Below are 23,113 nucleotides of genomic sequence, written 5' to 3' on the forward strand. Positions count from 1 at the left end.
GGACACCCATGGTCAACCCATGATGGAGTGACCCCAGACACCTGGGTCCCCTCCATGGTCAACCCATGTTGGAGCAACCCTAGACACCCATGGTCAACCCATGATGGAGCAACCCCGGACACCTGGGTCCCCTCCATGGTCAACCCATATTGGACCAACCCTGCAGCCCTGGCCCTCTTGTCCCCCCGGCCTGGACGCCTGGGCCCCTCACCTCCTCGGTCTCTGCAGAGCGCCGCGTGGACCACACGAACTCCATGACGGCCACGAAGATGGCGACGATGAGGCCACAGACCAGCACCACGAAGATGCCCCCAATGTTCTCCATGCCCAACCCTGAGTAATGTGGGGTGGACACTCAGCGCGGACCCCCCATTTCCACCACCCCAAAGGTCCCACCAAGCCCTCCTTGGTCTTCACCCCGACTCATCCCCTGCCCTGGCATCCCGAGCATCCACCTTTGGCTCGGTGGTCCTCCTCCTTGGGGCAATGCCCTCCTTCCCACCACTTGCGCTTGAGGATCTCCAGCCGTTGTTCTCCTGCAGCTGCAGGATGGCCAGGGTGATCTCGTCCCGGAACGGCGAGCCTGGACGGGGAGGTGACACCAGGATAGGACCCAACGTGGTGCCTGGTGGTGGCCCCGTCGCGTCCCTGTCCCCCTATCCCGATGCTGTAGGCCTTGGTCAACCCATGTTGGACCAACCCTGGACACCCATGGTCAACCGGACCAACCCTGGACATCCATGGTCAATCCATGTTGGACCAACCCTGGACACCCATGGTCAACCCATGATGGAGCGACCCCAGACACCTGGGTCCTTTCATGGTCAACCCATGTTGGACCAACCCTGGACACCCATGGTCAACCGGACCAACCCTGGACACCCATGGTCAACCCATGATGGAGCGACCCCAGACACCTGGGTCCTTTCATGGTCAACCCATGTTGGACCAACCCTGGACACCCATGGTCAACCGGACCAACCCTGGACACCCATGGTCAATCCATGTTGGACCAACCCTAGACACCCATGGTCAACCCATGATGGAGCGACCCCAGACACCTGGGTCCCCTCCATGGTCAACTCATGTTGGACCAACCCTAGACACCCATGGTCAACCCATGATGGAGCGATCCTGGACACCTGGGTCCTTCCATGGTCAACCCATGTTGGACCAACCCTAGACACCCATGGTCAACCCATGATGGACCAACCCTAGACACCCATGGTCAACCCATGATGGAGCGACCCCGGACACCTGAGTCCCCTCCATGGTCAAGCCATGTTGGACCAACCCTGGACACCCATGGTCAACCCATGATGGAGCGACCCCGGACACCTGGGTCCTTCCATGGTCAATCCATGTTGGACCAACCCTGGACACCCATGGTCAACCCATGATGGAGCGACCCCGGACACCTGAGTCCCCTCCATGGTCAAGCCATGTTGGACCAACCCTAGACATCCATGGTCAATCCATGTTGGAATTCCCTAGACACCCATGGTCAACCCATGATGGAGCGACCCCGGACACCTGGGTCCTTCCATGGTCAACCCATGATGGACCAACCCTGGACACCCATGGTCAACCCATGTTGGACCAACCCTGGACACCCATGGTCAACCCATGATGGAGCGACCCCAGACACCTGGGTCCTTCCATGGTCAACCCATGTTGGACCAACCCTAGACATCCATGGTCAATCCATGTTGGTATTCCCTAGACACCCATGGTCAACCCATGATGGAGCGACCCCAGACACCTGGGTCCTTCCATGGTCAACCCATGATGGACCAACCCTGGACACCCATGGTCAATCCATGTTGGACCAACCCTAGACACCCATGGTCAACCCATGATGGAGCGACCCCAGACACCTGGGTCCCCTCCATGGTCAACCCATGTTGGACCAACCCTAGACATCCACGGTCAACCCACGTTGGAATTCCCTAGACACCCATGGTCAACCCATGATGGAGCGATCCTGGACACCTGGGTCCTTCCATGGTCAACCCATGTTGGACCAACCCTGGACACCCATGGTCAACCCATGATGGAGCGACCCCAGACACCTGGGTCCTTCCATGGTCAACCCATGTTGGACCAACCCTAGACACCCATGGTCAACCCATGATGGAGCAATCCTGGACACCTGGGTCCTTCCATGGTCAACCCATGTTGGACCAACCCTGGACACCCATGGTCAACCGGACCAACCCTGGACACCCATGGTCAATCCATGTTGGACCAACCCTGGACACCCATGGTCAACCCATGATGGCCCCACCGCATCCCCGTCCCCCTACCCAGCGGCATCCCGATGCCGTAGCCCTTGGTGTCCAGCAGGCCGCCGATCTGGGTGAGGTTGCAGTTGTGCCGCCGGTGGTACTCGTTCATGGTGGACTCCAGCAGGAAGGCGTACTTGGAGTTGAGGACCCGCGCGATGCCCTCCTCCGTGCTCTTCACGAAGACGCTCGGCTGCTTCGACTGCATGTAGTTCCACATGCGTTGGTAGGTCTGGTACCGCGAGTTCTGGGGGGACACGGTGTGGATCACTTGGGTTGGGTTGACTTTTGTCTACTGGGGTTGCTTCGTCTCATTGGGTTGACCCAGATCATCTGGGATGGAGTTAGGTCTGCCCAGATGTTTTGGGTTGGGTTGACCCATGGTGGGTTGTTTGTGTTGATTCTGCTTGTTTGGTTGGGTTGGGTCGAGTTAGGCTTGTCTGGCCACTCTGTATTGGGTTGGGTTGACTGCCATGGGGTCGGTTTGGGTTAGGTTGAACCAGCGGTTTTGGCTGGGTTGGGTTGAGTTTGGCTGGTTCTCTTGGGTTGAGCCAGGCTGGGTCGGGTTGAGTTTGTTCTATTGGGTTAGGCTGGGTTGAGTTGGGTTTGTTCTGTTGGGTTGAGTTGAGTTTGTTCTATTGGGTCAGGCTGGGTTGAGTTGGGCCAATTTGGGTTTGTTCTGTTGGGTTGGGTTGAGTTTGTTCTCTTGGGTTGGATTGAGTTGCGTTGAGTTGGGTTGAGCTGGGTTGGGCTGGGCTGCATTGGGTTGAGTTGAGGTGGGTTGGGTTGAGTTGGGTTGGTTTGAGTTGGGTTGGGTTGAGTTGGGTTGGGTTGAGTTGGGTTGGTTTGAGTTGGGTTGGGTTGAGTTGGGTTGGGTTGAGTTGGGTTGGGTTGAGTTGCATTGAGTTGGGCTGGGTTGGGTTGAGTTGGATTGAATTGGGTTGAGTTGGGTTGGGTTGAGTTGAGGTGGGTTGGGTTGAGTTGGGTTGGTTTGAGTTGGGTTGGGTTGAGTTGGGTTGAGTTGAGTTGCATTGAGTTGGGCTGGGTTGGGTTGAGTTGGATTGAATTGGGTTGAGCTGGGTTGGGTTGAGTTGGGCTGAGTTGGGTTGGGTTGAGTTGGGTTGAGTTGGGTTGAATTGGGTTGGGTTGAGTTGGGTTGAGTTGAGGTGGGTTGAGTTGGGTAGGGTTGAGTGGGTTGGGTTGAGTTGGGTTGCGTTAATTGGGTTGGGTTGAGCTGCATTGAGTTGGGTTGAGCTCGGTTGGGTTGGGCTGCGTTGGGTTGAGTTGGATTGGGTTGAGTTGCGTTGCGTTGGACGCCCCTTCCCACCAGCCCTAGAACCTCACCTGGAAGAAGGTCATGGTGGAGCCGGCGTGGATGGTGCCGTACTCAATATTGGTCTGGTCGGCCAAGTCATCGGCCGACTCGATGGGCACCTCCATCCGCTGCACGGTGAGGAACGCCGCCAGGTTGGCCGTGTAGGAGGAGATGATGATGAGCGTGAAGGCCCACCTGCAGGATAGCACCAGGGGATGAGCCGGGATGTCCCCAGGCCGTGTCCCCGGCCCCGTTGTCACCACCCCACCGTCTCACCAGACCCCGCTGACGCAGCGGGTGGACAGGGCGCGGGGCATGATCTCGGAGCCCTGTTGCATGAAGCCGCCGACGGGGAACCAGAGGCTGTTGCCCAACGTGTACTGGTTCTCCAGGAGGTTGTGGCGCTCCCGCAGGCAGGGGTGCGGGTTGTACCACTCGTAGGGGCTCAACCTGGCACCGGGGGACGCTCCGTCAGGGACCTGGGGGGTCCCTCTGCCACCCCCGGGGCTCTGGGAGAGGGATGTCCCCATGGAGATCTCCCCATGGAGCTGTGGGAGAGGGATCGCTCCATGGGCTGGAGGTGCCACCTTGGAGCTGAGAATGGGATTTGGGGGTCCCACATGGGTTGGGGGGTCCCACATGGGTTGGGGGGTCCCACATGGGCTTGGAGGTCCCACATGGGTTTGGAGGTCCCACATGGGTTTGGGGGTCCCACATGGGCTTGGAGGTCCCACATGGGTTTGGAGGTCCCACATGGGTTGGGGGGTCCCACATGGGTTGGGTGGGTCCCACATGGATTTGGAGGTCCCACATGGGTTTGGGGGGTCCCACATGGATTTGGAGGTCCCACATGGATTTGGCGGTCCCACATGGGTTGAGGGGTCCCACATGGATTTGGGGTCCCACATGGGTTTGGAGGTCCCGCATGGGTTGGGGGGGTCCCACGTGAGTTGGGTTGGGTTGAGTTGGGTTGCATTAGTTGGGTTGAGTTGAGTTGGGTTGGGGTGGGTTGGGTTGGGCTGCGTTGGGTTGAGTTGAGTTGGGTTGGGTTTGGTTGAGTTGGGTTGGTTTGAACTGGGTTGGGTTGAGTTGGGTTGGGTTGAATTGGGTTGGGTTGGTTTGAGTTGGGTTGGGTTGGGCTGGGCTGCGTTGGGTTGAGTTGAGTTGGGTTGAGTTGAGTTGGGTTGGGTTTGGTTGGGTTGGGTTGAATTGAGTTGGGTTGGTTTGAGTTGAGTTGGGTTGAGTTGGGTTGAGTTGAGTTGAGTTGGGTTGGGTTGAGTTGGGTTGGGTTGGGTTGGGTTGAGTTGGGTTGGGTTGGGTTGAGTTGGGTTGAGTTGGGTTGGGTTGAGTTGAGTTGGATTGAGTTGGGTTGGGTTGAGTTGAGTTGGGTTCGTTTGAACTGAGTTGGGTTGAGTTGAGTTGGGTTGGGTTGAGTTGAGTTCGGTTGGGTTGGGTTGGGTTGAGCTGGGTTGGGTTGGGTTGAGCTGGGGGGGTCTATGCGGGTCTCACCGGGCGGCCAGGAAGAGGACGCAGCTCACGGCCAGGTAGGCGAGGAGCATGAAGAGCCACACGGCGGGCGAGAAGGGGTCTAGGAAGGAGAAATACCCCGGCTTGCGGCCCTGCGGGGACACGGCGTGAGACCCCCCCGCGGCTCGCCGGGACCCCCCACCCTGGCCCGGCCCGGCCCGGTTCGGCCCGGCCCGGCCCGGCGCCCCCCCTACCATGTGCACGCGGTAGAGGATGCTGATGCCCAACGTCATGAAGGGCTTGGAGAAGTCGATGACCTTCTCCCGCTCCGCCGTGATGGTGAAGGCGGCCACGGCCAGGTCGGCCTTCTGGGGGGGGGGGACACCATGAGGGGGGTGTCAGACCCATCTCCACGCCAAAACCACCCCATGGGGTGACCCAAACCCTATGGGGCCACCGGGACCCCCACGATGGTGGTATCACCCACAGGGTGTCCCCAAGTGTCCCCCTATGGTACAACCAGGCCCCCCACCACCCATGGGTGCCTCAAGCCCCACGGAGCTCCCCATAGGGTGGTCCTGAGCCCCATGGGGTCCCCCACAAGTGTCCTCAAGCCCCACGGTGCCCCCAAGACCTTCTAGATCCTCAAGTGTCCTCAAGCCCCAAGACCTTCTAGATCCTCAAGTGTCCTCAAGCCCCTCAAGATCTTCAACTGCCCTTAAGCCCCAACACCTTCTAGATCGTGGTGCCCCCCAAGACCTCCGAGAACATGGGGCCCCCTTGAAGCCCATAAGACCCGCCCCCATAGCGCCCCGCCCCCAAAGCCTACCCAGTTGATGAGACCTTCAAGATCATCAGGTGCCCTCAAGCCCCAAGACCTTCAAGATCCTTAAGTGCCCTCAAGCCCCAAGACCTTCAAGATCCTCAAGTGTCCTCAAGCCCCAAGATCTTCTAGATCATCAGGTGCCCTCAAGCCCCATGACCTTCTAGATCCTCAAGTGTCCTCAAGTCCCAAGACCTTCTAGATCATCAGGTGCCCCCCAAGACCTTCAAGATCCTTAAGTGCCCTCAAGCCCCAAGACCTTCTAGATCCTCAAGTGTCCTCAAGCCCCAAGACCTTCAAGATCCTCAGGTGCCCTCAAGCCCCAAGACCTTCTAGATCATGGTGACCCCCCAAGAACACGGGACCCCCTTGAAGCACATAAGACCCGCCCCCATAACGCCCCGCCCCCAAGGCCTACCCGGTTGATGAGACCTTCTAGATCATCAGGTGCCCTCAACCCCCAAGACCTTCAAGATCCTCAGGTGCCCTCAAGCCCCAAGACCTTCTAGATCCTCAAGTGTCCTCAAGCCCCCCCAAGATCCTCAAGTGTCCTCAAGTCCCAAGACCTTCAAGATCCTCAGGTGCCCTCAAGTCCCTCAAGATCCTCAAGTGCCCTCAAGCCCCAAGACCTTCTAGATCCTCAAGTGTCCTCAAGCCCCAAGACCTTCAAGATCCTCAGGTGTCCTCAAGCCCCAAGACCTTCTAGATCATGGTGACCCCCAAGACCATGGGACCCCCCTTGAAGCCCATAAGACCCGCACCCATAACGCCCCGCCCCCAAGGCCTACCCGGTTGATGAGACCTTCTAGATCCTCAAGTGTCCTCAAGCCCCAAGACCTTCTAGATCATCAGGTGTCCTCAAGCCCCAAGACCTTCTGGATCCTCAAGTGTCCTCAAGCCCCAAGATCTTCTAGATCATCAGGTGCCCTCAAGCCCCATGACCTTCTAGATCCTCAAGTGTCCTCAAGTCCCAAGACCTTCTAGATCATCAGGTGCCCTCAAGTCCCTCAAGATCCTCAAGTGCCCTCAAGCCCCAAGACCTTCTAGATCCTCAAGTGTCCTCAAGCCCCAAGACCTTCAAGTTCCTCAAGTGTCCTCAAGCCCCAAGACCTTCTAGATCATGGTGACCCCCCAAGAACACGGGACCCCCTTGAAGCCCACAAGACCCGCCCCCATAACGCCCCGCCCCCAAGGCCTACCCGGTTGATGAGCTCGCCCACCATGCCGGTCCAGGAGCCGTTGGGCTCGGGCGCCCCGTAGAGCCCGTCCTCCACCAGCTTGATGTGGAAGCGGAACTTGAGGAGCCCGGCCAGCTCCTGCAGCATGTCCACGCAGAAGCCCTCGTAGCGCTCGGCGCCGCCCGCGCCCCCCACCCGCATCACGTAGGGGTTCTCCTGCGGTGGCCATGGGGATGGGGGGTCATGGGTGGTGGCCAATCCCATGCCAGAGCCCCGTCCCGCGTGGTGGGTTCACCCGTAGGGTAGAACAGAGCGGGTGGTGGGACCTCCAGGGGTTCCGTGGAGGGGACACCCGAGGGCGCCGTGGATGGAGGGCCCATGGAGGGGACATTGGGACATCCGAGGGCACCATGGGTGGAGGCTCCATGGAAGGGACATTGGGACACGCCGTGGATGGAGGCTCCATGGAGGGGACATTGGGACATCCAAGGGAACCATGGGTGGAGGTCCCATGGAAGGGACATTGGGAGACCCAAGGGAACCATGGGTGGAGACTCCATGGAAGGGACATTGGGACACCCAAGGGCACCATGGATGGAGGCTCCATGGAAGGGACATTGGGACACACAAGGGAACCATGGGTGGAAGCTCCATGGAAGTGATATTGGGACATCCAAGGGAACCATGGGTGGAGGCTCCAATAGAGGGGACATCGGGACACCCAAGGGAACCGTGAGTGGAGGCCCCAATGGAGGGGACATTGGGACACCCAAGGGAACCATGGATGGAGACTCCATGGAAGGGACATTGGGACACCCAAGGGCACCATGGATGGAGGCCCCAATGGAGGGGACATTGGGACACCCAAGGGAACCATGGATGGAGACTCCATGGAAGGGACATTGGGACACCCAAGGGCACCATGGATGGAGGCCCCAATGGAGGGGACATTGGGACACCCAAGGGAACAATGAGTGGAGGTTCCATGGAAGGGACATTGGGGCATCCAAGGGAACCATGAGTGGAGGCTCCAATGGAGGGGACACCCAAAGGCACCATGGGTGGAGGTTCCATGGAAGGGACATCGGGACCGCCAAGAACTACATGAAGGGAGACTCCATAAAGGGGACATCGGGACACCCAAGGGGTCCATGGATGGAGCTGGGGACCCCCAAGGGCACCAAGGATGGAGCATCCCATGGAGGGGACCCCCAAGAGCACCAAGGCTGAAGACTCCATGGAGGGGAACCCAGGACCCTCCAAGTGACCCCAAATGGGGACCCTTCTCCAGGGTCTCCCCCTTGGAGACCACAGCAGGTCATGATGGGACCCCTTCATGCCATGGAGACCCCCAGGAGGGGATGGAGACCCCCCAGGAGGGCCCAGCCCCATGGAGACCCCCCCGGCACCCCCCGAGCTCACCAGGATGGTGGTGATGATGAGGGTCTTGTTGGCCAAGCTGTCGGACGCGTTCATGGCCAACGTGGTGGTGTTCATGGCCAACGTCCGGTTGGAGTACCACACGCCCACCTAGGGGACACACGCCGCGATGGCGGGGGACACTTTTTGGGGGTGGCCGCGGGGTCCCATGGGGGTTGTCTCACCTGGCGGTGGCCGTGCCGCCCCTTCTCCAGGACGTGCAGGGTGTAGTTGGTGCGTTGGCCCTTGCTGTTGAACTCCACGCGGCCCGTCAGCCCGTCGTACTCTACCTGGGGACAGGGGGGACGGTTGGGGGGGGACGCGTGGGGACACGTCGCAGGGGGTGGCGCGAGGACAGGGACACGAGGACGTCAAGGATGGAGATAGGGGGGACGTGCTGGGGACTCCTAGGGAGGTTGTGGGACCCCTGGGAGGTCCAGGGGGGCTTTGGGAGGTCCAGGGGGGCTTTGGGAGGTCTCCAGGTGGTTCTGGGGACCCCAGGGAGATGGGAGGACCTCAGTGGAGGTCTGGGGACCCCAGGGAGATGGGAGGAACCTTCCAGGAGGTTTTGGGACCCTCCTGGGAGCTCCAAGGAGGTTCTCAGACCCTTCGAGGAGGTTCTGGGGGCTCCAAGGAGGTTCTCAGACCCTTCCTGGAGGTTGTGGAGACCCCTGGGACTTCCAAGGAGGTTCTCAGACTCTTCCAGGAGGTGTTGGGCACCCCTGGGAGCTCCAGGGAGGTTCTCAGAACTTCGAGGAGGTCTGGGGACCCCTGGGAGATTGGAGGGCCCTTGTAGGAGGCTCTGGGGACTCCTGGGAGCTCCAAGGAGGTTCTCGGACCCTTCCAGGAGGCTTTGGAGACCTCTGGGAGCTCCAAGGAGGTTCTCGGACCCTTCCAGGACGTTTTGGGGACTCCTGGGAGCTCCAAGGAGGTTCTCAGACCCTTCCAGGAGGTTTTGGGGACCCCTGTGTGCTCCAGAGAGGTTTTGGGGACTCCTGGGAGCTCCAAAGAGGTTCTCAGACCCTTCAAGGAGGTTCCGGGAGCTCCAAGGAGGTTCTCAGACCCTTCCAGGAGGTTCCGGGAGCTCCAAAGAGGTTCTCAGACCCTTCCAGGAGGTTCTGGGGGCTCCAAGGAGGTTCTCAGACCCTTCCAGGAGGTGTTGGAGACCCCTGGGTGCTCCAGGGAGGCGTTGGGCACCCCTGGGAGCTCCAGGTTGGTTCTCAGACCCTTCCAGGACGTTTTGGGGACTCCTGGGAGCTCCAAGGAGGTTCTCAGACCCTTCGAGGAGGTGTTGGGAACCCCTGGGAGATTGGAGGGCCCTTGTAGGAGGTTTTGGGGGCTCCTGGGAGCTCCAGGGAGGTTCTCCGACCCTTCCAGGAGGTTTTGGAGACCCCTGGGAGCTCCAAGGAGGTTCTCAGACCCTTCGAGGAGGTTCCGGGAGCTCCAAGGAGGTTCTCAGACCCTTCCAGGACGTTCTGGGGACTCCTGGGAGCTCCAAGGAGGTTCTCAGACCCTTCGAGGAGGTTCCAGGAGCTCCAAGGAGGTTCTCAGACCCTTCTAGGAGGTGTTGGGCACCCCTGGGTGCTCCAGGGAAGTTTTGGGGACTCCTGGGAGCTCCAAGAAGGTTCTCAGACCCTTCCTGGAGGTTGTGGAGACCCCTGGGACCTCCAAGGAGGTTCTCAGACTCTTCCAGGAGGTTCTGGGGACCCCTGGGAGATTGGAGGGCCCTTGTAGGAGGTTTTGGGGGCTCCTGGGAGCTCCAGGGAGGTTCTCAGACCCTTCCTGGAGGTTGTGGAAACCCCTGGGACCTCCAAGGAGGTTCTCAGACTCTTCCAGGAGGTTCTGGGGACCCCTGGGAGATTGGAGGGCCCTTGTAGGAGGTTTTGGGGGCTCCTGGGAGCTCCAGGGAGGTTCTCAGACCCTTCCTGGAGGTTGTGGAGACCCCTGGGACCTCCATGGAGGTTCTCAGACTCTTCCAGGAGGTTCTGGGGACCCCTGGGAGCTCCAAGGAGGTTCTCAGCCCCTTCCAGGAGGTTTTGGGACCCCTAGGACCTCCAAGGAGGTTCTCAGCCCCTTCCAGGAGGTGTTGGGGACCCCTGGGAGCTCCAGGGAGGTTCTCAGACCCTTCCAGGAGGTTCTGGGGGCTCCAAGGAGGTTCTCAGCTCCTTCCAGGAGGTTCTGGGAGCTCCAAGGAGGTTCTTAGACCATTCCAGGAGGTGTTGGGGACCCCTGGGTGCTCCAAGGAGGTTCTCAGACCTTTCCAGGAGGTTTTGGGACCCCTAGGACCTCCAAGGAGGTTCTCAGACCCTTCCAGGAGGTTTTGGGGACCCCTGGGTGCTCCAGGGAGGCGTTGGGCACCCCTGGGTGCTCCAGGAGCCGTTGGGGACCCACCATGCGCAGGTAGTTCATGAGGCTGGTGCCGTGTTGCCAGATGCTGGCCGAGTTGCAGGCCAGGGGCCGGACGCCGATCTCCTGGCTGCGGTTGAGCTCCCGCACGGCGCCCACCACCACGTGGACCGCGTCGAACATGAGCGCGGCCGAGAGCTGCGGGGACGGGGACGGGGACGGAGAAGGACGGTGGGGATGGAGGTGGGGATGAGGACGGAGGTGAGGATGAGGATGAAGATAAGGATGAGGATGGACGTGAGGATGGACGTGAGGGTGAGGATGAGGACGGAGATGAGGATGAGGATGGAGGTGAGGATGGGGATGCAGGTGAGGATGGAGGTGAGGACAAGGACGGACGTGAGGATGAGGATGGAGGTGAGGATGAGGACAGACATGAGGATGGAGGTGAGGGTGGGGATGGACATGAGGATGAGGACGGAGATGAGGATGGAGATGAGGATGGAGATGAGGATGAGGATGAGGATGGAGGTGAGGATGGAAGTGGGGATGAGGATGGAGGTGAGGACAAGGATGGAGGTGAGGACGAGGATGGAGGTGAGGATGGGGAGGCAGGTGAGGATGGAGGTGAGGACAAGGACGGACGTGAGGATGAGGATGGAGGTGAGGATGAGGACGGACATGAGGATGGAGGTGAGGGTGGGGATGGACATGAGGATGAGGACGGAGATGAGGACAGAGATGAGGATGGAGATGAGGATGAGGATGAGGATGGAGGTGAGGATGGAAGTGGGGATGAGGATGGAGGTGAGGACAAGGATGGAGGTGAGGATGAGGATGGACGTGAGGATGAGGACGGACATGAGGATGGAGGTGAGGGTGGGGATGGACATGAGGATGAGGACGGAGATGAGGACGAGAATGGAGGTGAGGATGAGGATGGAGATGAGGATGAGGATGGAGATAAGGATGAGGATGGAAGTGAGGAAGAGAATGGAGGTGAGGATGAGGAGGGACATGAGGATGAGGATGGAGGTGAGGATGGAGGTGAGGACGAGGATGGAGGTGAGGATGAGGATGGTGAGGATGAGGATGGAGGTGAGGATGAGGATGGTGGGGATGGTGGGGATGGAGGTGGGGATGGAAGTGAGGACGAGAATGGAGATGAGGATGAGGATGGATGTGAGGATGAGGATGGAGGTGAGGATGAGGATGGTGGGGATGTTGGGGATGGAGATGGGGATGGAGGTGAGGATGAGGAGGGACATGAGGATGAGGATGGAGACAAGGATGGAGGTGAGGACGAGGATGGAGGTGAGGACGAGAATGGAGGTGAGGATGAGGATGGTGAGGAAGAGAATGGAGATGAGGATGGGAATGGAGGTGAGGATGAGGATGGAGGTGAGGATGGAGGTGGGGATGAGGATGGAGGTGAGGACAAGGATGGAGATGAGGATGAGGACGGAGATGAGGATGGGAATGGAGGTGAGGATGAGGATGGAGGTGAGGATGGAGGTGGGGATGAGGATGGAGGTGAGGACGAGGACGGAGATGAGGATGAGGACGGCGGTGAGGACGGCATGAGGACAGAGGTGAGGACAGAGAGCGCGATGGAGGTGAAGATGAGGATGGACACCGGGACAGGAGTGGGATGGGGACGGAAACGGGGACAAGATGGAGATGGGATGGGGACAGGGGCAGCAATGGGGACAGCATGAGACCCCCCGCACTCTTTGCACCCCATAACCCACCCCCTGGGCTCCCCCATGTCCTCCAGGTGCCCCATGTCCCATGTCCAACCATGCCACGTTGCCTCCCCCCAGCTACAGAGTGACCCCCATATCTGGGGTCCTCCAGGTCTTTTGGGGTCCCCCTGGTATTTTGGGGTCCCCCTGGTATTTTGGGGTCACTCCCATGGTTTCCAGGACTCTTCCATGGCTCTTTGGAGGTTCAACCATGCCAAGGTGGGCCTCCAACCCCATGATGTTCCCTGATGCCTGGTTCTTCCCTGTTCCTTTGGGGTCCCTCAGGTGTTTTGGGGTCCCCCAGGTATTTTGGGGTCCCCCGGGTATTTTGGGATCACTCCTAGGATTTCCAGGACTCTTCCATGGCTCTTTGGAGGTTCAACCATGCCAAGGTGGGCCCCATCCCCATGATGCTCCCTGATTGTTGGTTCTTCCCTGTTCCTTTGGGGTCCCTCAGGTGTTTTGGGGTCCCCCAGGTATTTTGGGGTCCCCCGGGTATTTTGGGATCACTCCCAGGATTTCCAGGGCTCTTCCATGGGTCTTTGGAGGTTCAACCATGCCAAGGTGGGCCTCCATCCCCATGATGCTCCCTGATGCCTGGTTCTTCCCTGTTCCTTTGGGGTCCCTCAGGTGTTTTGGGGTCCCCCAGGTATTTTGGGGTCCCCTGGATATTTTGGGATCACTCCCAGGATTTCCAGGGCTCTTCCATGGCTCTTTGGAGGTTCAACCATGCCAAGGTGGACCCCCAACCCCATGATGCTCCCTGACTGTTGGTTCCTCCCTGTTCCTTTGGGGTCCCTCAGGTATTTTGGGGTGTCCCGTGTATTTTGGGGCCCCCCTCGGTATTTTGGGGTCCCCCGCGTGTTTTGGGGTCCCCGGGGGGTCTCACCGCGGGGCCGGGGTAGGGGCTGAGCTCGCAGTTCTCGCGCCAGGACATGTTGAGGCTGCGGACGAACTCCAGGTAGAAGGGGTGGCTGGTGTTGAACATGGAGAAGCCAAGGACGGTGGAGGGGGCGTCCGCCATGGCGTCCAGCCGCAGCATGGGGAAGTCCTGGGGGACGGGGACACGGTCAACGGATGGGGACATGGGACGGGGCGAGGGGACGAGGACATGGGTGAAGGGATGGGGACAAGGACATGGATGAAAGGATGGGGACATGGTCAAGAGATGGGGACAGGGCCATGGGTCAAGGGATGGGGACATGGTCAAGGGATGGGGACAGGGCCATGGGTCAAGGGATGGGGATGGGAACATGGGTCAAGGGATGGGGACATGGTCAAGAGATGGGGACAGGGACATGGATGAAAGGATGGGGACATGGGGCGGGGCAAGGGGACAAGGACATGGGGTCAGGGCATGGGGATGGGGACATGGGTCAAGGGATGGGGACATGGTCAAGAGATGGGGACAGGGCCATGGGTCAAGGGATGGGGATGGGGACAAGGACATGGGTCAAGGGATGGGGCCATGGGGACAGGGCCATGGGTCAAGGGATGGAGATGGGGACATGGGACAGAGCGTGGGGACAAGGACATGGGTCAAGGGATGGGGACAGGGATGGGGCCATGGGGACAGGGATGGGACCATGGGGACAGGGCCATGGGGACAGGGATGGCACCATGGGGACAGGGATGGGGCCATGGGGACAGGGATGGGGCCATTGGGACAGGGCCATGGGGACAGGGCCATGGGTCAAAGGTTGGGGACATGGGGACGGGGATGGGGCCATGGGGACAGGGATGGGACGATGGGGACAGGGCCATGAGGCCAGGGCCATGGGTCAAGGGTTGGGGACATGGATTCAGGAATGGGGACATGGATTCAGGAATGGGGCCATGGGGACAGGGATGGGGCCATGGGGACAGGGCCATGGGACCATGGGGACAGGGTTGGGACCATGGGGACAGGGCCATGGGTCAAGGGATGGAGATGGGGACAGAGGACAGCATGGGGACAAGGACATGGGTGAAGGGATGGGGACATGGGGACAGGGATGGGGCCATGGGGACAGGGCCATGGGGACATGGGTCATGGGTGCAAGGATGGGGCCGTGGGGACAGGGATGGCACCATGGGGACAGGGCCATGGGTCAAGGGATGGAGATGGGGACATAGGACATCATGGGGACAAGGACATGGGTGAAGGGATGGGGACAGGGCCATGGGGACAGGAATGGGGCCATGGGGACAGGGATGGGACCATGGGGACAGGGATGGGGCCATGGGGACACGGATGGGGCCATGGGGACAGCGCCACGTCCCAGGCAGGTGCCACAGCCCACGCGGTGACACCCCCCCAGCAGGTCCCCTCACCATGGTGGTCAGGATGTACTTGTAGAACGGCGACGTCATCCCCAGCTCCGCGGCCTGCAGAGGGGACAAGGACAGCGCTCGACGCGTCCCCAAGGGCAGGACCCATCCCCATGGTGTCCCCAACGTCACCTTGGTGAGGACCAGGTGGGACACGGAGGCGTTGGCGTCCACGATGATGGTGGCGATCTTGTCGTCGCGGATCTCCTTGAGCAGCGCCGTGGGGTCCCGGGCGCCGTCCAGCATCCGCACCGAGAGGGCGTCGCGGGAGATGAGGAACTGGCGCACCAGCTCCTCCAGCCGCACCAGGCCTGGGGACACCATGGGGACGCGCGCGTGGGGACGTGTCCCCAAGCCCGGGTCACCAGCCATGGATCCAACCCCATCCATGGTCCCATCCATGGCCCCGTGTCACCAGCATCCGCACCGAGAGGGCGTCGCGGGAGATGAGGAACTGGCGCACCAGCTCCTCCAGCCGCACCAGGCCTGGGGACACCATGGGGACACATGGGGACGTGTCCCCAACCCCGGGTCACCAGCCATGGATCCAACCCTATCCATGGTCACATCCATGGCCCTGGGTCACCATCCCCATCCCCAACCCCGCATCACCATCCATGGCCCCATGTCTCCATCCATGGCCTCAACCCCATCCATGGCCGCGGGTCACCATCCATGTCCCCATGTCTCCATCCATGGCCCTGTGTCACCATCCATGGCCCCATGTCTCCATCCATGGCCCCATGTCACCATCCATGGCCTCAACCCCATTCATGGCCCCCTGTCTCCATCCATGGTCACTTCCATGGCCCTGTGTCACCAGCCATGGCCCCGTGTCACCATCCATGTCCCCATGTCTCCATCCATGGTCCCATGTCTCCATCCATGGCCCCAGGTCACCAACCATGGACACATCCATGGCCCCGGGTCACCAGCCATGGCCTCAACGCCATCCATGGGCCCGTGTCACCATCCATGTCCCCATGTCTCCATCCATGGCCCCGTGTCACCAGCCATGGGCCCGTGTCACCATCCATGTCCCCATGTCTCCATCCATGTCCCCGTGTCTCCATCCATGGCCCCGTGTCACCAGCCATGGCCCCATGTCCCCATCCCCAGCCCCGTGTCCCCAACCCCATCCACAGCCCCATGTCTCCATCCATGGTCCCATGTCACCAGCCATGGCCCCAACCCCATCCATGGCCCCAGGTCACCATCCATGTCCCCATGTCTCCATCCATGGCCCTGTGTCACCATCCATGGCCCCATGTCTCCATCCATGGTCCCATGTCACCATCCATGGCCTCAACCCCATTCACGGCCCCCTGTCTCCATCCATGGTCACTTCCATGGCCCTGTGTCACCAGCCATGGCCCCGTGTCACCATCCATGTCCCCATGTCTCCATCCATGGTCCCATGTCTCCATCCATGGCCCCAGGTCACCAACCATGGACACATCCATGGCCCCGGGTCACCAGCCATGGCCTCAACGCCATCCATGGGCCCGTGTCACCATCCATGTCCCCATGTCCCCATGTCTCCATCCATGGCCCCGTGTCACCAGCCATGGCCCCATATCTCCATCCCCAGCCCCGTGTCCCCAACCCCATCCATGGCCCCGTGTCACCATCCATGGCCCCATGTCACCATCTGTGTCCTCAACCCCATCCATGGCCCCGTGTCACCATCCATGGCCCCATGTCTCCATCCCCATCCATGTCCCAATGTCTCCATCCATGGTCCCATGTCACCAACCATGTCCTCAAGCCCATCCATGGCACCATGTCACCAGCCATGGTCACAGCCATGGTCCCATGTCTCTATCCATGGCCCCAACCCCATCCATGGCCTCGTGTCACCATTCATGGCCCCCTGTCACCATCCATGGTCCCATGTCACCATCCATGGCCTCAACCCCATCCATGGCCCCGTGTCACCATCCATGGCCCCGTGTCTCCATCCCCATCCATGGCCCCATGTCACCAACTATGGTCACATCCATGGCCCCGTGTCACCATCCATGGTCCCATGTCACCATCCATGGCCCCGTGTTACCAGCCATGGTCACATCCATGGCCCCATGTCACCAGCCAAGGACCCGGGTCATCAGCCATGTCCCCAACCCCATCCATGTCCCCAACCCCATCCATGGCCCCATGTCTCCATCCATGGCCCCATGTCACCATCCATGGCCTCAACCCCATCCATGGCCCCAGGTCACCATCCATGGTCCCATGTCTCCATCCATGGCCCCGTGTCACCAGCCATGGTCCCAACCCCATCCATGACCCCAACCTCATCCATGGCCCCATGTCACCAGCCATGGTCACATCCATGGCCCCGTGTCACCAGCCATGGCCCCATGTCACCAACCATGTCCTCAAGCCCATCCATCGCACCATGTCACCAGCCATGGTCACTTCCATGGCCCTATGTCACCAGCCATGGCCCCGTGTCACCAACCATGGTCACAGCCATGGCCCCGGGTCACCATCCCCATCCCCAGCCCTGTGTCACCAGCCATGGCCCCAACCCCATCCATGTCCCCACGCTGTCCCCATGTCCCCGCTCACACTCGGCCCTGGCGCACAGCAGCGCGGCCGGCGGTCCCCGCAGGCTCCGCAGGACGTGTCCCCATGATGTCCCTATGATGTCCCCATGATGTCCCCATGGTGTCCCCATGTCCATGTCCATGTCCCCATGTCCATGTCCCCATGATGTCCCCATGATGTCCCCATGTCCATGTGTCCCTGTCCCCATGTCCCCACGCTGTCCCCATGTCCCCGCTCACACTCGGCCCTGGCGCACAGCAGCGCGGCCGGCAGTCCCCGCAGGCTCCACACGACGTGTCCCCATGTCCATGTCCATGTCCATGTCCCCGTGTCCATGTCCCCATGGTGTCCCCATGTCCCCAATGTCCCCATGATGTCCCCATGATGTCCCCATGATGTCCCCATGTCCCTGTCCCCATGTCCCCGCTCACACTCGGCCCTGGCGCACAGCAGCGCGGCCGGCGGTCCCCGCAGGCTCTTCAGGACGTGTCCCCATGTCCCCATGTCCCTGTCCCCATGGTGTCCCCATGTCCCCACGGTGTCCCCGTGTCCATGTCCCCATGATGTCCCCATGCTGTCCCCATGTCCCCATGCTGTCCCCATGTCCATGTCCCCATGTCCCCATGTCCCCATGCTGTCCCCATGTCCCCATGTCCCCATGTCCATGTCCCCATGGTGTCCCCATGTCCCCATGTCCCCACGCTGTCCCCATGTCCCCGCTCACACTCGGCCCTGGCGCACAGCAGCGCGGCCGGGGGTCCCCGCAGGCTCCGCACGACGTGTCCCCATGTCCCCATGATGTCCCCATGGTGTCCCCATGATGTCCCCATGTCCCCATGATGTCCCCATGTCCATGTGTCCCTGTCCCCAAGTCCCCATGGTGTCCCCATGTCCCCATGGTGTCCCCATGATGTCCCCATGTCCCCATGTCCATGTCCATGTCCCCATGATGTCCCCATGATGTCCCCACACTGTCCCCATGGTGTCCCCATGTCCCTGTCCCCCCGCTCACACTCGGCCCTGGCGCACAGCAGCGTGGCCGGGGGTCCCCGCAGGCTCCGCACGACGTGTCCCCATGTCCATGTCCCCATGTCCATGTCCCCATGTCCCCATGATGTCCCCATGTCCCCATGATGTCCCCATGGTGTCCCCATGATGTCCCCATGATGTCCCTATGTCCCCATGATGTCCCCATGGTGTCCCCATGATGTCCCCATGTCCCCATGTCCCCATGTCCATGTCCCCATGATGTCCCCATGTCCCTGTCCCCCCGGTCCCCCCGCTCACACTCGGCCCTGGCGCACAGCAGCGCGGCCGGGGGTCCCCGCAGGCTCCGCACGACGTGTCCCCATGTCCCCATGTCCATGTCCATGTCCCCGTGTCCCCATGTCCCCATGGTGTCCCCATGTCCCCATGTTCCCATGATGTCCCCATGGTGTCCCCATGTCCCCATGTCCATGTCCATGTCCCCATGATGTCCCCATGTCCCCACGCTGTCCCCGCTCACACTCGGCCCTGGCGCACAGCAGCGCGGCCGGCGGGCCCCGCAGGCTCCGCACGACGTGTCCCCATGTCCCCATGTCTCCATGATGTCCCCATGTCCCCATGTCCCCATGATGTCCCCATGCTGTCCCCATGTCCCCGCTCACACTCGGCCCTGGCGCACAGCAGCACGGCCGGGGGTCCCCGCAGGCTCCGCACGACGTGTCCCCATGTCCATGTCCCCATGATGTCCCCATGTCCCCATGTCCATGTCCCCATGGTGTCCCCATGTCCATGTCCCCATGATGTCCCCATGTCCCCATGTCCATGTCCCCATGTCCCCATGTCCCCATGTCCATGTCCCCACGTTGTCCCCATGATGTCCCCATGATGTCCCCGCGCTGTCCCCGTCCCCCCGCTCACACTCGGCCCTGGCGCACAGCAGCGCGGCCGGGGGTCCCCGCAGGCTCCGCACGACGTGTCCCCATGGTGTCCCCATGGTGTCCCCATGTCCATGTCCCCATGTCCCCATGGTGTCCCCATGTCCATGTCCCCATGTCCCCACGTTGTCCCCATGGTGTCCCCACGGTGTCCCATGTCCCCGCTCACACTCGGCCCTGGCGCACAGCAGCGCGGCCGGCGGTCCCCGCAGGCTCCGCACGACGTGTCCCCATGTCCCCATGTCCCCATGATGTCCCCATGGTGTCCCCATGTCCCCATGTCCCCATGTCCCCATGTCCCCGCTCACACTCGGCCCTGGCGCACAGCAGCGCGGCCGGCGGTCCCCGCAGGCTCCGCACGACGTGTCCCCATGATGTCCCCATGATGTCCCCATGTCCATGTCCCCATGTCCCCATGATGTCCCCATGTCCCCATGTCCCCATGGTGTCCCCATGATGTCCCCATGTCCCCGCTCACACTCGGCCCTGGCGCACAGCAGCGCGGCCGGCGGTCCCCGCAGGCTCCGCACGACGTGTCCCCATGTCCCCATGTCCATGTCCCCATGTCCATGTCCCTGTCCCCACATTGTCCCCATGATGTCCCCATGGTGTCCCCCCGGTCCCCCCGCTCACACTCGGCCCTGGCGCACAGCAGCGCGGCCGGCGGTCCCCGCAGGCTCCGCACGACGTGTCCCAGCGCCTGGCTCAGGTCCTCGTTACTCGGGTACAGGGACACGGCGGCGAATCGCAGGTACTGGAGCCGCGGGGCCTCCTCGGGACCCACCTTGATGTGCGGGATCTGGGGGGGCAGGACGGGGGGGGTCACTGTGGGGGGGTCACTATGGGGGGGACACCATGGGGGGGGTCACTATGGGGGGGGTCATTATGGAGGGTCATTACGGGGGGGTCATTATGAAGGGTCATTATGGGGGTGTCATTATGGAGGGTCAATATGGGGGGGTCACTATGGGGGGGTCACTATGGGGGGGTCACTATGGGGGGGGGGTCATTATGGAGGGTCATTACGGGGGGGTCATTATGAAGGGTCATTATGGGGGTGTCATTATGGAGGGTCAATATGGGGGGGTCACTATGGGGGGGTCACTATGGGGGGGTCGTTATGGGGGGGTCATTATGGGGGGACACCATGGGGGGGGGGTCGTTATGGGGGGACACCATGGGGGGGGGTTACTATGGGGGGGGTCATTATGGAGGGTCATTATGGGGGGGGTCATTATGGGGGGGGTCATTATGGGGGGGGTCATTATGGGGGGGTCATTATGGAGGGTCAATAATGGGGGGGTCATTATGGGGAGGGGGCATCATGGGGGGGTCACTATGGGGGAGGCACTATGGGGGGGTCATTATGGAGGGTTATTATGGGAGGAGGTCACTATGGCGGGGTCGTTATGGGGGGACACCATGGGGGGGGTCACTATGGGGGGGTCATTATGGGAGGGTCACTATGGGGGGGTCATTATGGGGAGGGGGCATCATGGGGGGGTCACTATGGGGGGGGGTCACTATGGGGGGTCATTATTGGGGGATCACTATGGGGGGTCATTATGGGGGGGTCATTATGGGGGGGTCACTATGGGGGGGCACTATGGGGGGGGTCAGTATGGAGGGGGTCACTATGGGGGGCACTATGGGGGGCACCACGGCAAGGGGGTCACCAAGGAGCCCATGGGGGGCAGTGGGGACCCATAGGGGTTCTGGGGGGGGTGACAGGAGCCCATGGGGGGCAACAGGGGCCCATGGGCACCCATAGAGGGACAATGGGGACCCATAGGGGGTGATGGGGGGCAGTGGAGACCCATGGGTGGCAATGGGGACCCATAGGGGGTGATGGGGGGCAGTGGAGACCCATAGGGGGCAGTGGGGACCCATAGGGGGTGATGGGGACCCATAGGGGGTGATGGGGGCAATGGGGACCCATAGGGGCAATGGGGGCCCATAGGGGGGTGACAGGAGCCCATGGGGGGTAATGGGGACCCATAGGGGGTGATGGGGGGCAACGGGGACCCATAGGGGACCCATAGGGGGGTGACAGGAGCCCCGAGGGGACAATGGGACCCATAGGGGGGCAATGGGGGCCCATAGGAGGCAATGGGGCCCCATAGGTGGCAATGGGGGCCCATAGGTGGCAATGGGGACCCATAGGGGACAATGGGGACCCATAGGTAGCAATGGGGGCCCATAGGGGGACAATGGGGACCCATAGGGGGTGATGGGGGCAATGGGGACCCATAGGGGCAATGGGGACCCATAGGGGGTGATGGGGGGCAATGGGGAGCCATAGGGGGACAAGAGGACCCATAGGGGGGCAATGGGGACCCATAGGGGGGCAATGGGGTCCCATAGGTGGCAATGGGGACCCATAGGGGGCAATGGTGACAGGAGACCTGAGGGGACAATGGGGACCCATGGGGAGGTCTGGGGGGGGTGGCAGGAGCCCATGAGGGACAATGGGGACACATAGTGGGTGATGGGGACCCATAGGGGCCCCATAGGGGGTGACGGGAGCCCTGAGGGGACAATGGGGACCCATGGGTGGCAATGGGGACCCATAGGGGGTAATGGGGGCCCATAGGGGGTGATGGGGGCAAAGGGGACCCATAGAGGGCAATGGGGACCCATAGGGGGTAACGGGGGACAATGGGGGGCAATGGGGACCCATAGGGGGTGATGGGGTCCCATAGGGGGCAATGGGGACCCATAGAGGGCAATGGGGACCCATGGGTGGCAATGGGGACCCATAGGGGGCCTGGAGGGGTGACAGGAGCCCATGGGGTGCAATGGGGACCCATAGGGGCAATGGGGAACCATAGGGGGTGATGGGCACCCATAGGGGGTTATGGGGGGCAATGGGGACCCATAGGGGGCAATGTGGACCCATAGGGGGTAACGGGGGACAATGGGGGGCAATGGGGACCCATAGGGGGTGATGGGGGGGCAATGGGGACCCATGGGGGGCAATGGGGACCCATAGGGGGACAATGGGGACCCATAGGGGGCAATGGGGGCCCATAGGGGGTGATGGGGACCCATAGGGGGTGATGGGGGGCAATGGGGTCCCATAGGTGGCAATGGGGACCCATAGAGGGCAATGGGGACCCATAGGGGGCCTGGAGGGGTGACAGGAGCCCATGGGGTGCAATGGGGACCCATAGGGGCAATGGGGACCCATAGGGGGTTATGGGGGACAATGGGGACCCATAGGGGCAATGGGGACCCATAGGGGGTAACGGGGGACAATGGGGGGCAATGGGGACCCATAGGGGGTGATGGGGTCCCACAGGGGGCAATGGGGACCCATAGGGGGTAACGGGGGACAATGGGGGGCAATGGGGACCCATAGGGGGTGATGGGGTCCCACAGGGGGCAATGGGAACCCATAGGGGGTAACAGGGGACAATGGGGGGCAATGGGGTCCCATAGGTGGCAATGGGGACCCATAGGGGGTAACAGGGGACAATGGGGGGCAATGGGGACCCATAGGGGACCCATAGGGGGTGATGGGGGGCAATGGGGACCCATAGGTGGCAATGGGGACCCATGGGTGGCAATGGGGACCCATAGGGGGTGATGGGGACCCATAGGGGGCAATGGGGACCCATAGGGGGGTGACAGGAGCCCTGAGGGGACAATGGGGACCCATGGGTGGCAATGGGGACCCATAGGGGGCCTGGAGGGGTGACAGGAGCCCATGGGGTGCCATGGGGACCCATAGGGGCAATGGGGACCCAT

The 23,113-nt window shown here is 61.5% G+C and overlaps 1 protein-coding gene across 1 annotated transcript in view; it reads right to left on the reverse strand.

The window, feature by feature from the left end:
* Positions 1 to 211: 211 nt before the first annotated feature.
* Positions 212 to 23,113, reverse strand: part of LOC148593436 (glutamate receptor ionotropic, kainate 5-like) — a gene marked incomplete at its 3' end in the record, with an annotated part of 28,892 nt that continues 5,990 nt past the window's right edge. The window contains 16 exon segments of the mRNA XM_088530929.1: positions 212 to 333; positions 456 to 530; positions 533 to 583; positions 2,307 to 2,532; positions 3,630 to 3,795; positions 3,877 to 4,050; positions 5,110 to 5,219; positions 5,322 to 5,435; positions 7,090 to 7,284; positions 8,491 to 8,598; positions 8,673 to 8,773; positions 10,875 to 11,031; positions 13,468 to 13,629; positions 14,892 to 14,945; positions 15,021 to 15,199; positions 19,997 to 20,162. Of these exon segments, the coding sequence (XP_088387055.1) occupies positions 212 to 333; positions 456 to 530; positions 533 to 583; positions 2,307 to 2,532; positions 3,630 to 3,795; positions 3,877 to 4,050; positions 5,110 to 5,219; positions 5,322 to 5,435; positions 7,090 to 7,284; positions 8,491 to 8,598; positions 8,673 to 8,773; positions 10,875 to 11,031; positions 13,468 to 13,629; positions 14,892 to 14,945; positions 15,021 to 15,199; positions 19,997 to 20,162 (2,160 nt within the window).

The sequence above is a fragment of the Tinamus guttatus genome, unplaced genomic scaffold (assembly GCF_059628265.1).
Source record: "Tinamus guttatus ecotype Peru unplaced genomic scaffold, ASM5962826v1 Tinamus_guttatus_pri_ptg000392l, whole genome shotgun sequence".
Classification (NCBI taxonomy): domain Eukaryota; kingdom Metazoa; phylum Chordata; class Aves; order Tinamiformes; family Tinamidae; genus Tinamus; species Tinamus guttatus.